This window comes from Diadema setosum, chromosome 16 (assembly GCF_964275005.1).
Source record: "Diadema setosum chromosome 16, eeDiaSeto1, whole genome shotgun sequence".
Classification (NCBI taxonomy): domain Eukaryota; kingdom Metazoa; phylum Echinodermata; class Echinoidea; order Diadematoida; family Diadematidae; genus Diadema; species Diadema setosum.
Genome location: NC_092700.1, coordinates 18,162,600 through 18,178,399, shown reverse-complemented (window position 1 = coordinate 18,178,399; position 15,800 = coordinate 18,162,600). Strand labels below are relative to the sequence as shown.

The following is a 15,800-nucleotide window of genomic DNA, read 5'->3' as shown; positions in this document are numbered from 1 at the left end:
CTATAATACGTCAGCTCTGATTCTGTGCTCATACATTTTTTGGTAGTAAGGCATAGAGACATCCACACACTCTCTGACGTCTAGCGTCAGCTCGTCATAAGAAGGACACGGGGTAGGTGCCCTGAAATACGACGTATGGAATGCCGTGTGGCAATAAATACGGATAAACTCGAAATCATTCGGAGGGGTGAATGCCGACATCCAGCGGTCAGTCGTAGCAGGGCTGGCGTCCCAGTGAAGACGGTCGTCGGTGAAAGGAATATCCAAGCACCGGCAGAATTTTGGCAAGATAACGGCCGCGTCGGCGAGCAGATCGTCGCTGTCTATGACAACGGGATTCGGCTCATAGTTCTCCCTGACGTGAATCCATAGGTCGTACAACTCCTTGTAGAAGAGCCCCGGAGGATTGTACACAGCTGGTATATCTTTAATCATGTGGAAATTATCCGCGATTTCTGTGTTACCGTCTTGCGCAGTGCCCTCTAGCGACTGACGCAGCCCGTACATCACCTTTCTCCAGGACGAGAAAACTTTAGCTGGGTGTCGCAGAAGGAAGGCGAAACGGAACTTGGAAGTCTTGTCGGGAAGGAACTCGTAGCGCCCGTCGATGGAATGGGCAACGTCCTTCAGCAATACCAATTGGTTCTTTGGATCAGGATTTTGTAGGAGTCTTCGAATGTGCGAATACCTGGGAGAAAATGATTTGCACTTGTCATGCTTGTGCTTTAGTTTTCATGTAGGCCTGATGTAATATAATGATAATGCCTGAACCACTGTATTATCGGCTTCATGTTACTAGACAGTGTTGCCAATACAATCACTTGGATATTGTACCGTGACCCCTTCGTAATATTTCGTATAGTGTTGGACATATAAGTGAGCATTAAAGTAATAACAGAGCGGCACAGTTTATAGAACTGTTGATTATCGAATATCAAAACTGTAAGAGAATTGCAATAAGGTAGTTAGTTGTAGGAATGGCCTTAACGGGACTGTACAGTACTGGTTGAGGTGAGGGTTCAGGTTTTTAACATTTTTCTTTTAGTGAATGAGAAACCTCTTTAGAATATGAAAGAAAATGTAATTTCACGAAGAATTCAACATTTATTTGATAAAAATTGGCCTTGAAATGGCTGAGATATAAAAAAAAGCGATCCTGATAAAATTGACAGGCCACGACTTTTATTAGGATCTCCTTGTTTTACCTTGTTTTTAGATATCTTCAAAACCGATTTTCATCAAATTAACTTTTAATTCCCCTATTGTATGCTCTATAACATTTCATAGAGTGGTCTCTAAATATCTCGCAAAACGTTACATGCTGAATCCTCACCTCAACCAGCATTTACAGTCTCTTTTACAATAACAGTTTTGGTAGCATCAAAATATACTATCAATACTGATAAACGTTTTGAAGAGTTTTTTGTTGTTGTTGTTGTTGGTGGTGGTGGTGGTGGTGGCTAATTAATAAGGCCAACAATTATCAATCACGGACCAAACTTGCACCTGTACCATCAGTTGAAATCCACTACCTTCAGTGGCTACACTTCTCTCCAAGTGAGACCTGCTATTATTAGGCCTACCAGTGCCTTTTCATGTACCAAACACACGTGTTAAAGGGGACGTTGTGGGTAAAACACCTTGTCCAAGTGTGAACGCAACTGGCAGGTTCCGAACTTAAGACCCTCTGTTTAGAACTTAGGACCTTCGTCACTATACATCACGGTACGCAATTTATTTGGTACGCAATCATGGAGATATTTATTTCAGACTGATCCGCCACTCCTCCACAAAGTCGTTGTTTGGTTTGTTTTGTTTATGTTTCTCTTTATTTTCCTAGTTACAGTAATAAGTAAATAGACCTGCAAAAAAAAATAATAAAAAAAGATTCAAATTAGCATAGGAATGGATGAATCCTTAACAACAATAGGGCCTACATGTCCGTAACAACATAGCATGTTAGAAAGTAACGGCATTGAATTCTACATTCACACTTGAACGAGAGAGAAAACATTAGGCCTACAGGAGGTCGCCATCAAGCGGGTGTGTAGGTGTCCAAAGAGCTAGAGTAGGCCTGCGAGGGGCTTGGAGTGTTGCAGGAGGTACTAATCCCCTCAAGGAAATTCAACGACTTGGTGTAAAGTAGACGATGAAAACTGTAGAGGGTCGGAACCAACAGGGATAGGGAAGTGAGAGGGAGGGGCAACCATTGACTCTTAAACCAGTGGCGGATCCGGGGGGGGGGGGGGCGCACCGGGTGCGTGCCCCCTCTTCATTTTCGGTTAAAACAAAAGAAATAAAAAGAAAAATGGGGGCGCGTGCGCTCCCCTTTAATTTGCAAGGGCGCCTCCCCTTTAAGGAATTCCTAGATCCACCCCTGCTTAAACACCCATCGACCTGCACCCGCCCTTACACATACACACTAAAAAGTGTAACAAATGCACATGTATTTTATAGTCTTCTAAGGCAAAGTGCGAAAGAAAATATCGAGAAAAATAATCTCACTTAAACATATCAAAATCAACTCTGGTGTCGGGACATTTCTCTCCACTGATTAGCTCCGCTACCTTGGACCACGTCTCCTGGTCAACGTGATCGTAGTAATCCGTCGACGACGATGAGAGATCGACACTGATTCCCAGAGATCGAAGTTGGGCCAGGGCTTCGTAGCAGAAGTAGTACGGCTCGAAGAAGACCTGCGAGTCCGGCACGAAGCTCAAGCACTTGGTGAAAACCGAGGAGGTCGATCGCGGGAGACACCACAACATGACGCGTGATTGCTGTGGGATATCACCCTTTGGCTGAGACGGCGAATCGGCCATGATGATTTCGTTGCGTTTTATCCAGCAGTGCAGACTTGTGAGCTGCTAAATGGAACTCTCACAGTCTTCACTATATGGGGGTGGTGCGACAGAGCATTTTAAATGGCATGAATCTGAATTACAACGAGGTAAGCCATTGTCAGACTTTCACGGATGACCCGGCAATGGCAATTCAATAACTTCACCAAAGTGTGGCAATAATAATGATGATAACTGCGCTGCTAAAATGCAGAGAATTGGTGCCTCCAAAGAGCTCTGTCTTGAGTATAGTTGTTTTCCAAGAGTTCACATTGAAATTGCAGCTCTGTATGGTTTGCCTTCAGAGTGTCTTTGTACCTCTTCAGGGGTCTTCACTGACCCCTGACCGAGGCTCCCCTGTTTCGATTATTCGTACAATGGCATCTTTGAAACCCTTACGTCGTCCTGGGTGCGTGCCACGAGTTTGACACCCATCACGAGTCATACAGCCCACTAGTCATAGATCATACGAGTCATATACAGCCTACGAGTCATACAGCCCATGAGCACGACATTAGGCACATAAGGTCCCTGAGTCCGATACTAGGCAAACATGAAGGCCCACGAGATCGACCGACACTAAGCAGTGTCGGACCTTATGGGCCTTACGTGCCAGCAAGGTGTCGATTCTCTCCTTGCAAAAGAATGTCCGTTACAGCATTCTAACATCACACCAGTATTGGTACTTATTTAAGAAGAAAAATTGTCCCGAATAGGCATATTCCTCACACGATCCTTCCGTATTGTCTTATCCCTGTCAGTTGTAACGATAACAGAAAATACTAAACTATAATTATTTAGATATTGTGCCGAATGTTTTGAATATTAGCATGAAGAATGACTTAAAAGTAAATGACTTGATTAAAAAAAAAACATCAATACACTAGATCGACAGTTGTTTTGACTGTGGTGCATCCACGAACAGCAATATGTAAGATTAATGTATCACTTCTTTAAAACATTTTCACTGTCACGACTCTGTTGTACTTATAGCATTGATTTCATAGCATATTGGTGATAAATGCGAAGGTCTTCACCACTTTTGCTAGTCAATTCCATTCAACCATGGTATTGGCGGACATTATAGCTTCACTCTATTACGCAAACAAACAAACAAAGCAAGCAAACAAACAAACAAACAAACAAACAAACAAACAAACAAAAGAACAAGAAGATGCACGTTGCCAAAAGGAACTCACATTTTATAACGTATACGAGTTCCAGTCAGAAATAACCACCATTCCAAAGAATTTGAAAGCTCTTCAATCTGGTAGAAAAATAAAAAAGACAAAACAAAACATAAAGACAAGTTGTCCTAAATTTGTTCATTCATAGCAAAATTTCCGTCAAAAGCGAATGCATAAAAATGTGCGTATTTTACATTACGAATGATATTCAATATACATCATACGGCATATGGGTTATATACTCTTGTTTGAAAATTACTACTAGTATTATTTATTGAGATAAATCTCACGGCGCGAGTGTACTATTCATGATAAATTGGTTGAATAGCAGTGCTTTACTTTAAAGGGATAGTTTAGTATTGGTGGAGATGAGAATTTGGCCTTTAACTTTTTTTCGAGAAACCAGGAAACCACTTGTGAAAGAGCACAGAGGATATACCATTATAGGAGGAATTAAAATTTTCTTTGATGATAATCGGTTTGGTATGGCTGAGGCACCCAAAAACAAAGTAAAACAAAGCGATCGTAATAAAAGCTGGGTCCCACCAGTCCATCCTTTTATTAGGATCGCTCTTTTTTATATCTCAGACATTTCAAAACCAATTTTCATCAAACTAACGCTGAATTACTCTTGAAATTACATGCTCTTTCATATTTCATAAAAAAAGTTTCTCATTAACTCACCAAAAAGTTTTAGAAATCTGAAGCTAGGTCTCAACCGAAACTGTACAATCCCTTTAAGCCCAAGATGACTTCTCCCATGCGTATAAGGCAGGTAATATTATTATGTTGATACAGACCAGTTATGCGTGTCCAAAAGGAACTCACATTCTATAACGTTCGAGTCCCATTCAGAAACAAGCACCGTTCCAAAGAATTTGAAAGCTCTTCAATCAGGTAGAAAAAAAAAAGACGAAACAAAACATAAGCGTAGACTTGTTCTATAAAGTTTTCATTATAGCAAAACGATTTCCGTCAAAAGCACATGCGTCACAGTAGTAATGATGTTCAATATACACTGTACATCATATACGCCGTTGATACGGGCTACTCTTGTTTGAAGATGTAGTACATGATTGTAGTACTAGTATTTGATGAGCGAAATCTCACACGGCACGAGTAATACTATACATGATAAGTCGGTTGAAATGTGACTTCTCCCATCCGTAAACAAAAGGTAGGTAATATCTATATTGATACAGGCCATTCATATGCATGTCTGGGTTTACATACTCTGTCTAGCTGCGAGGGCAAAAGCGACATGATAATACATAAATGGTCCGTGTACTATCATATCCGCACGGTTTATAGGCGTTTACAGCATTCATAACGTACTGTTTCATGATACAATATATTATCACAAAAAGCTGGACAAGTCGATTTTTTAGTCGTTCTTTGAAAACGCATATATTCTGCAGTAAAGGTGGTCATTACTTTTGGTTTATTTGTTTGTTTGTCTGTTGTTGTTGTTGTCCTTCTTCTCCCTCTTCTTCTTCTTCTTCTTCTTCTTCTTCTTCTTCTTCTTCTACCCTTTGACCCTTACCCCTCCTGCCCTCACGGGACAAATCCACTTCTAATGCTACATCACCAACTCGAGCTCCCTCATTTTCTGTGGTGTTTGTGCAAAGTGGAATACAAGGTGATTTTACACGAAGGCCGCCTGATAAAACATCCTAGCAGAAGACCTAAAAACCTGGATCGAGTCTTTTACCTTAAAATCAAGACATGTCCAAATTTTCTTAATCGATTCCTTAATCCCCAGTGTCTATGTCCCAACACTTTCATCAAAGAGCTGAGTAAAAAAAAAAAAAAAAAAAAAAAAAAAAAAAATATATATATATATATATACAAAGTTGATTGATTCGATGGAGATTAATGCAAAGCAATAAAGTTGGATAATCAAGCTGCTTTTTTTTTGGGGGGGGGACTGGGGGAGCTAATAACCCCTCTTCTTATTATTCTCAAAGAAAGGAAGAATTTCCTTTTTAAAAACCGTAAAATCTAATGCTCGAAAGTTTCTTGAATCTCCAAGTAGCAGGTTTCTAGAAAGACATAACAAAAAGGAAGATTTTGTATATACTTACCCACTTAAGCATGCGCATGATGAGGAAAAAAATGAGACGTACCAGACCTGGGTGTGCTCGGATCTTCATTGTTATAAAATCTGTTTGTATAGGCCAAATTTAAACACTGCTAATCCTCAATGTGTTCGGATTTTGCTTCTACTACTGTTTTCTCTCCTGCATTGCTCATGTATTTCAAGTATCAGCTGATACTATACCTTTTTTGAAGAAACATTACCAGCATAGGGGTTACAAACACAAACAAATCAAAATAATATCCCCTGAACTACACATTCTAGGAGTAAAATACCGCCATTCTTACTTCTATGCCAATTCTATTAAAGGGATAGTATAGTATTGGTTGAGATGAGGATTCAGCTTTTAAAGGGGACCTCCGGAAGATTTTCAGACTTTTACATTTGAACAACTATGAATAAGTTATATTTATACTGAGTACAGAGTTTCAGGATTTATAGTGACTGCCGGGGATGAGGAATAATAATGTTTTCAAAAATTCATAACAAATTGCAATGAACAAGGATGATAACATGGCAGCCTCATCATAAGAATGCATGAGTTGGGGCTCAAAGAACCAGAACAAACGAAGAAGGCATGCATAGATTCTACACAGGTGAACTTGTTAAGCAAGCGGTATTGTAATTGAACTGCACCGCTGCATTTCTAAAATACGTGAGGCTCCCATGTCAACAACACTGTACGGTGTAATTCGTTTAAGATTGGCAGATTATCGGGTTTTTTTTCTGCTCAAGTACCACAATAGATTTCACAAATTTATACATGGAGCTGTTTCTCTATGTACTACATGATTCGAAATTATGAAAATTGCCTGGAATTACCCTTTTTTGCCAGATATTTTAGAAGCCACTCTATGAAATGTTAAAGAGCTTAAAATTCCAAGGGGAATTGAAAGTTTAAGTGTTGATGAAAAGCGGTTGTGAAATTACTGAGATATTAAGAAAAAAACAAACAAACAAAACAAGGTAAAACAAAGAGATCCTAATAAAGTCGTGGCCTGTCGCATTTTATTAAGATCGCTTTTTTATATCTCAGCGATTTGAAAACCAATTTTCATCAAATAAATTGTGAATTCCTCTAAGAAGTACATGTTCTTTCATATTTCATAAGAGGTTTCTTATTATCTCATAAACACAAACACACAAACAAAAAAGTTGGAAACCGGCAGAGTGGCCCATCCAAACCGAAACTGTACCATCTCTTTAAGTCTATAATGTCATACTGCATGTATTGAGTTACAATCGTATTGGTGCAGATACCAAATGGGTCTACCGGCGCTCGCGTATCTAGTCACAGTGCACAGTATGACCCGAATTCTCAAAGCTGGAATAACTATTCCGCGGAATAGTTATTCCGGGGAATAAGTTATTCCACCTTTGAGAATAGATTCGGGGGAATAAATCGCGTCATTTTACGTCACGAGGGCCTGATTTGCATAAGAGGCGTAATAAATCGGCGGCCAAGCGGTGTAATAAAGTTATTCCACCTTCGAGAATTGGGGCCTCTGACAATTAGTGAGCTGAGTACGCCCAATGGCGTCACGGGGTCAAACTAAATTTTTCACATAGGGAGTCACGGAATTAACGCTGTTTAGAAAACCCTTCGTCTTGCTTCAAAATCTGCCTAAAAGAAAAAAAAAACAATAACACCGTTTTATGAATTAAAACCAGAAACGTATGTGAGTCAATTCAAACAATTTTGTGAAGTGTCAGGCATGGTCCTTGTGGAGCAAAAATTATGCCTACCGGTATGCGTATAGGCAAATATAGGGCCTCCTACAGAGCACGGAAAATTTTTCCACAGGTCACCGAAAGGAGCTCGCGGCTCACAAACAAAATGAGTTACAGTGCACTCCCGTTACTATAACAAACACAGTTATAACAAAATTCCGGATACATTAACGAAGGAAGATTCAGGGCCCAGATTATCATCTTAATAATTATACAATGTATTTATACACATCATTTAATTCGGATATAGCAAAATTTCTATCATTAATGAAAGAAAATTGCTGGTCCGGAGGACTTCGTTATAACGGGAGTCGCCTGTACATCTTGCATACGCTCCACGTTTATTATTTGTTTTTATCTCTGGTATTGTGCAGACGATCCTGTGCTATGTCATGATGTATGTGCAAGGAGGTATTAGTGAGCCTCCTTGGTATGTGTAAACGTGCAACGCATAAGTGGATTGTGAATTTCGGGACAAAGAAATAGTACTTAACAGGCCTTCCAATACCTAACGGCCCTCGGTGTGTACCTTTTATTGTATTACTCTTCGGCTGTGCCAACGTTGTAACTGCGAACTGTGTATGTACTGTGACGATACACCAATCATGCGAATGATTCACTTTGGATGTACTAGTATTACTAGTATTACTAGTATTTGACTTTCGACCTGATTGCATGGGTTGCCGTTGATACTATGCTGGTTTGAGTTACACTTTATTGATGTGCATAAACGGTTAGCAAAATACGTACATTGTCTATGACGTGCTACTGAGAGCAATTTGACACATTGACGGCTTTCTCGTCAATGTGTTATTGATGTGCCTAAACGGTTAGCAAAATACGTACATTGTCTATGATGTGCTACTGAGAGCAATTTGACACATTGACGACTTTCTCGACAAAGCTTATAGCTATAACCGAGGCAGTGAGATTTAACAAGATGGGAGTTGGTGTTACTTCAGCCAACATTCGGAGTCTGAAGTTTGTTCTCGCTCTCTTCTGGCAGATGTGTTTCGTGCTCGGGATGCTGAAATGCGTCGGGATCTTTCTGCCCGACATCAACAACACACTTGGAATGACCGCCATCGACAACGGAGTCATGTTTGGACTTTACACTGCTGCCATGTTCTGTCCAGGTTTGTATATAGTTCTTCTTAGTTTTTGTGGTCAAATTGTTTTTTTTTTGTTTTTTTTTTAATGCCTCCGCCACGAAGTGTAGCCGGTGGCAATATGTTTTCGGGTTGTCCGTCCGTTCGTCTCTAATCAATTTCATGGACAGCGTAACTGTAGCACCATTGGAGGTAGCCAATGCAAATGAAACATGGCATAAATTATGTATGTATGAGATGATAAAGCTGCGGTCATACACTTTTGGGCACACTCGCTCAAGGTCAAAGGTCATTAAATCAAGGTCAAGTTGTAAAATTTCACCCCCCATATCGCTACCATTACTAATGATATTTTCTTGAAACTTTGTGTATGTATGTATGTATTACCAGGTAAAGATTTGCTAAAGAAAGTTGTAGGTCATGGGATCAAGGGAAAAGGCTAACATCTTATGTTGTTGCTTTTTTTTTCTCGTATCTCGGATAATAAATATGTTATGCAAGGCCGAACATATCGTGCAGGTAACAGGGAGACAACTTCCACTTGCTATGTGATGCTCGCCTCAGATTCCTCTTGCGAACTAAAAAAAAATCAAAGTAGTGAAGATTTGAATCTCTTTAAATGGAATAAGATAATTTTCCACCAAAATTTCGTTGCTTGAGAAGAGAAAGCCTCAGGATCCTTTCACACCATATTATTTTCCTGTGCTCCATTATGCGATTTGTTCTGAAGACATCTTCGTCGACTGCAAGCTGTACTGCATCACTCTATTTCGCCCTCACTCGCGAAGATGACGGTGCCAACAGTGATCATTGTATAACGGTAAAGGCCGTGTCACACCTTTCCGGTCAAGCCTTGACCTTGACCTTGATGAGATCATCCCTGAAGCAGCTCTTTCCGAACTAAACTGGGATGGGATGTGCTGTGACAGTGGGTGATGGTGCAGTCGTAGTATATTTACAATAAAAATAGTGATGTGCACACTAAAAATTCTGTAAGATTTACAGCAACAAGGAACCCACAGGAGGTTTCAGCCCTCTGATGGCAGGAAGGGCAGCCTCCTGGAAGGCAGCTACTGTTGGGGCAGTAACTGCCATGGTTGGTAACTGGTTCCAGATGCGAGTGGTTCGGGGATAAAATGAGAATTTATATGAATCAATTGATGCTACGGGGACGGTGAGCTTGAGCACATGATCTCTTCTGTTGACATATGGAGCTTGGGTTATGAAGTGAGGAAGATGGATGTTGACTAGCTGGTGATGTATTCTATAGAACATGGTGCTCTGTGCATGGAGACGTCGTGTGTGCAGTTGATCCCATCCCAGACTGGAAACAAGCCCTGAAGCTGAGGTGGATCTTTTGTAGTCGCAGGTGACAAAGCGAGCAGCTGCTTTCTGGACTCTTTCTAAGCCTTCGGCAGTACTAGAAGAGTAGAGATTCCAGGCAAGCGTACTCCAGCTGTGGTCGGACAAGGCTCATGTATGCTTTGGATTTTACAGCTTTGGAACATGATGACAGGGTTCTCCTTATCAGCCCAAGGGTTTTGCTAGCTTTGCCTTGTGTGTGACTTGCACAGAACAATTTTTACTACCCGGAGGTCCCCGCAGATGACCCGCACATGACAGTACCTAGCACGTTTCTCACCCGTAGTTACCCGGAGTTGCGCACGCAGGTCCTATTTACCCGCAGCAAAAAAAAAAAAAAAAAAAAAAAAAAAAAAAGACCTTGTCACTTACGTGCATTCCATGTGACATATACGTGTCAGGCGCATGGGTGGCGAGTGAGGGCTGACAACTTGGTGAAGGAATCTCTCTGAAGGAATTAGATATGGCAGAACTCCCACAGAATGCCATTACAATGTATTTTGGCCGCAGCCGACTCTCAGCTAACCAGCAGAAAGGCGGTAACTGACCTTCAGCATGCACGCAGAACTTACCAGCTACACAGATATTGGCAGTTTCGACACCGTTCTTTGCCAGTAAAACACCCGTATCATGCTTGTAGATTGCCCGCAGATGACACGCGCTTCCGGCGCATAGGCATAGATCCACGGGCACCACGTACTTCAAGCGGGTTAACTGCTTGTGACTTGCGGCAGTTACGGGCATCCTACTGGTGTTCTGCGTGGACTACTGCGGGCAATCCCCGCGACTCACTCGGAAAAGTTCATGCTCAAAACTTTGCTGCGGATAAGTCGAACTTGCGTGCGCGCCTCCGGCAACTACGGTTGAGATACGTGCTAGGTACTGTCAGTTACGTGGGGGCCAACTGCGGAGAGCTCCGGATAGCAAATTTGTTTCCCCATAAGTCAACCCGCAAAACTCCCCCAGATACGGTATGACAAGGCCTTGGGCACGCCGGCAGAGGTACACGCAGAACACCAGTAGGAGACCCTCACCGGCAGCACCTCGCAGCCAACTCCAACGCAGGTACTCGTAACAGAAAACGGACTGGTTTCAAAGCTCTCACGCAGGTCACACGGAATACGCGCAAGAAGAAAGTAAGTTGCTGCGAAAAGATCTGCGAGATTCACTTTGAATCGTTACCATAACACCTCAGGTGTCACCAAAATGCTGCAAGAACTTGATTGGACCACCTTGTAACAGCGCAGAGAAAATGACAGGCTAATCATGATGTACAAAATACACAATAATCTTACTCATCTTTCAGCACAGAATCAACCACATTTCTATCAGGTACCATACTCGAGAACTGAATCACATCGCCATTTGTTCTTTCGAAGAACTGTTAGGAGCTGGAATTCCCTGTCGTCGGAAATTGTTTCAGCGCCATCTGTGGGATCATTCCGAAACCGACTAACGGTTGATCACAGTAGCTAGTTATTTTCTTCAAATTTGTTATGTGCTTTTAAATATCTGTGAACAAACTGTATTATAATGTAAATAACACAGTCTGCAAGAATCTTCAGCCTATTGAAGGAGGCAGACTTAATCAGAAGAAGAAGAAGTAGCACGCGTCTAGCAGGTAAGACACAAGTGCGAAACTCGCAAACATTCTTGTCCGCCCGCAGAAAATTCTCCTGCGTGCTGGAAAATCCCTACTCGCAACAAGCCCGCGTATCTTGCCCGGAAAGGTGTGACACGGCCTTTAGGAAGCTTGATTATAGCACTTTGTTTGCATTCATGAATAACTGGTTCATTACTGTACCCTATGTGGTAATCTATTACTTATTTGTTTGTCACAAAATGGAAAATTACGGTCGCATGCACCAGTGAGGGTCATAGCTCTGGATTGGTAATTCCTTTGTCTTTATACATTTAGTAAAGACACAAACATAAGAACACAGGTGACAACAATCATTTTGATATAGTTTAAGCACTTTTTAAGTCTCGCAATAAATCCATTTGAATCGAGTTCCTATGACATTTCCAATTTTCTTTTCTCAAAGAGTCAAAGAGAAGTTTTACAACATTCACATTCTAAGCATATTCATGTTACCAACTAGGTATCTATGTCTATAAAAAAGTGATGTGTCTCAGGAACATGCAGGGATTTCTCATATTACATCAGTCTGTCGAAGAGTCGACGGGCACTGTGAACCACAGGAAAAAGAGATTTGTAGAGAGATATCTTACTTTGAAATAATGATTGCTTAAGGTATATTATCATGTATATTATATGTATATATATATATATATATATATATATATATATATATATACGTATATATATATATATACATATATATATATGTATATATATATATATATATATATATATATATATATATATATATATATATATAAGCACTTTTTTATTATCACCAATAATTTGGTCACTAACTTTCAAGTACACCATTTCCATGAATTTCAGGTCAAAAATGCAAAATCTCCCTCTTGTGGGAGGGGATATCCCCTCCCAACACTCTCTCTCCTCACACTCCCAGGCATATATATATATATATATATATATATATATATATATATATACTCTATAAAAAAAATCGAGTGAAAATATTCACTCTTGAAAGAGTGAATTTAGAGTGAAATTGAAGTGAAATTCGAGTGAAAATTTTCATTTTCACTCGTTTTGGAGTGACCTCAGGGATCACTCGAAGATTTTGGATTCACTCTTTTTTCCTGTATTCACTCCTTCAAGGGTGAATATTTTCATTCGATTTTTTTAGAGAGTATATATCATTTACAATTATACAAAAGAAAATGATATATGACAATGTTCTGCTTTGCAACTGATTGACAAATTGCCCCACATTGACGTAAATAAGCACTGAAGTAGTAGCTATGATAAAAAATGATGGGCGTACATACTCGAGCAGGATTCGAGCCTACGACCTCCTGATCGTGGCTGCTACTAAAACACTGATCAATTCAGTGCTATTATTTACGTCGATGTGGGGCAATTTGTCAGTCAGTTGCAATGAAAAACATCTCGACGGAAGAATTTAATGAATTTGAATGTTCTGCTTGTTACTAAAACAGGTCCAGTAGTTGCATATCTGTATAGTCGCAAGAATATTCGACGAGTCCTGCTGATATGGGGAGCGTTTTCATCATCGGGGTGCTTCGTTCTGGCCTCTTTGTCGATGAATGCTCGATTTCTAATGACCATGATGACTCTTTCAGGTGGGGCAATATCAACAACACTAGTTGATACCACTGGTGTGTCATATTTTGCAAGAAGGTTATGAATGGCACATTACAACGAATGCCTTACGACTCCCATAATCTCTTAATAACATAATAATCATACTGTCTATATCCTTTTTACCATACAATGTACAGAGTACAAAGTATAACACTGTATGAAAACTGAATGATGTCGATTACATGATTTTTTTTCCGTGGTTGGATTTGATTGGTAATGTTGTTAGATTTGATTGGTAATATTGAAACAACAATTTCTTCGGATTTTTACCTGATTATGTAAAGTCATCCTGACAATACCGCGATGGAATTTCAATTCTTTTATACAACAGGTATACAGCTCCGAATATCATGTCAGGGACAGTTATAGGGTTTAATATGGAGAGCATGGAAAATCGAATGATATAATGAGACGAGTCTCGCTATTATATAGTTTTTAGTTTATCCATAGATAAGCAAACGTAAAACTTATGGTGGATCATCATCTGTTGTGGCTCAGTACAGTAGAGTATGTATTTAAGGTCACAATTCAATTCTTTACACTGACGTTACCCGTTTAATTATACAAAATTCAATGATACACAGGACAGAGTGGATCGGTTAGAACGGGATGCGCGAGTTTAACTTTGGAACTATTAAAACCCATGAGCGCAGCTATAGTGGGTTTTAGGCTTTCCAAAGTTAAACCAGATCATGCAATTCTCACTGATCCGCGAAATAGGCCTGTGCATCATATTATGTTTTATAAAAATGGGCAGGTGAATTCATGAAATTAAATCTTTTTCCCCCATCTGCGTCCGATACACCGACAATGCAATACAAGGCTTGAGCCATGCATTCGGATTTTACCGGACGTATGGCTCAGTGTGTAAAAATCAGTGCATGATAATTGACCAATCAGATTGCAGAGATTCTAAAGCCCATTTTAAAATTGTCATTGCCGTGACAGGTTGTCCTCCTTTCATTGCCCTTGTGAAGTGAGTTGAACCAGGTAGTCTTCAGTAGCTTACGATACACGTTTACTGTCTTCCAATATTTTGCATTCAATGGTAACTACCATACCAGAAGTATTCTATAGCCAATCTAAGTCAAGAAATCCCATTGGCTACTGTTCAAGTGAAATTTATCATACTTTCATACGACGGGGACGGGAGGTATTATTAGAAATCATGACTGTATGTTATGGATTCTTTAGGTATACGCACTGCGATATAATTAAAAGCAACTTGGTGGATGTCAAATTTACGTTTAGTGAGTAAGTGGGTTAGAATTTACTTTTTGATTCTTTTTTGGAAAAAAAAAACTCCGTTCGACTAAACGCTGAGTTTTTCAGATTTGTGCGAGTCGTTTATGATGTTTGACTTTTAAATCTTTGCAATATGCAATATTTTGTACGAATATTATTATGTTTATTACTTAACTGCGGTCCAGGGTTTTGATGATGTTCCTGCATGTAGTTTGCCTCAGTTACTGTATATGAACGATATGCTCTTCGACTTGCTCCTCCGTGGCCGTTCCTATTATAGTGCCCAGCAGAAGTAAATCTATGCCTGTGGTCCTTCAGTAGCTTCTGATAAAAATTTACTACCTTCCAAACCATTTCAGCTTATATCTTACTCGTCATTGATTAGATTCGAAACTGTAACTCTAATTCGAAATGATTCTGGATTTTTTTTTCTTGTTCTGTCATCATCTTTGTTAATTTACGTGCACCTCGAGGCAGGGCAAAATGAGGGTACGATTTATCAGGAGTCCATATTATAGCTTTAGCTGTTCTTTTGCCCTATAGATCCCACGAAAACTTGCGAAACATTTTTAAACACCTTCTTCTCTGCATATAAAACCAGTGATAAATAATTACAATCCTTGATTACACTTATATGTTAACTTGGGTGGAAATATTCACTTGTATTCCGTGTTTGTGCTACAGTATATGAATCTAATACAAGCACACATACTAAAGGCCTAAAATAGCTGATAATGTAAATATGAAACTAACAGATAAGAATTTAAGTGAATCATGTTTCACCATTTATATCCCGAATGAATTCATTTTCATGTATGTTATCTTTTCAGGGATTGGCAATAGCATAACGGCCACCTGTGTTATTATCACCTTGAATGAGGTTGACTCGACGCGCTTTAATCTCCTCTACGGCTTGGGTAAATCCGGCTATGCATTCGGTATGGTGCTCGTGCCCTTTCTTGGCGA

General features: G+C 40.0%; 1 protein-coding gene across 1 annotated transcript; it reads right to left on the bottom strand.

Annotated features, from left to right (window-relative positions):
• LOC140239648 (uncharacterized) lies at window positions 1-2,822 on the bottom strand. Its single transcript, XM_072319478.1, has 2 exons — window positions 2,506-2,822; window positions 1-688 (listed from the first exon to the last, which is right to left on the bottom strand). Exons 1-2 carry the CDS (start codon window positions 2,820-2,822, stop codon window positions 1-3), a joined length of 1,005 nt encoding a protein of 334 aa, XP_072175579.1.
• Window positions 2,823-15,800: the final 12,978 nt, after the last annotated feature.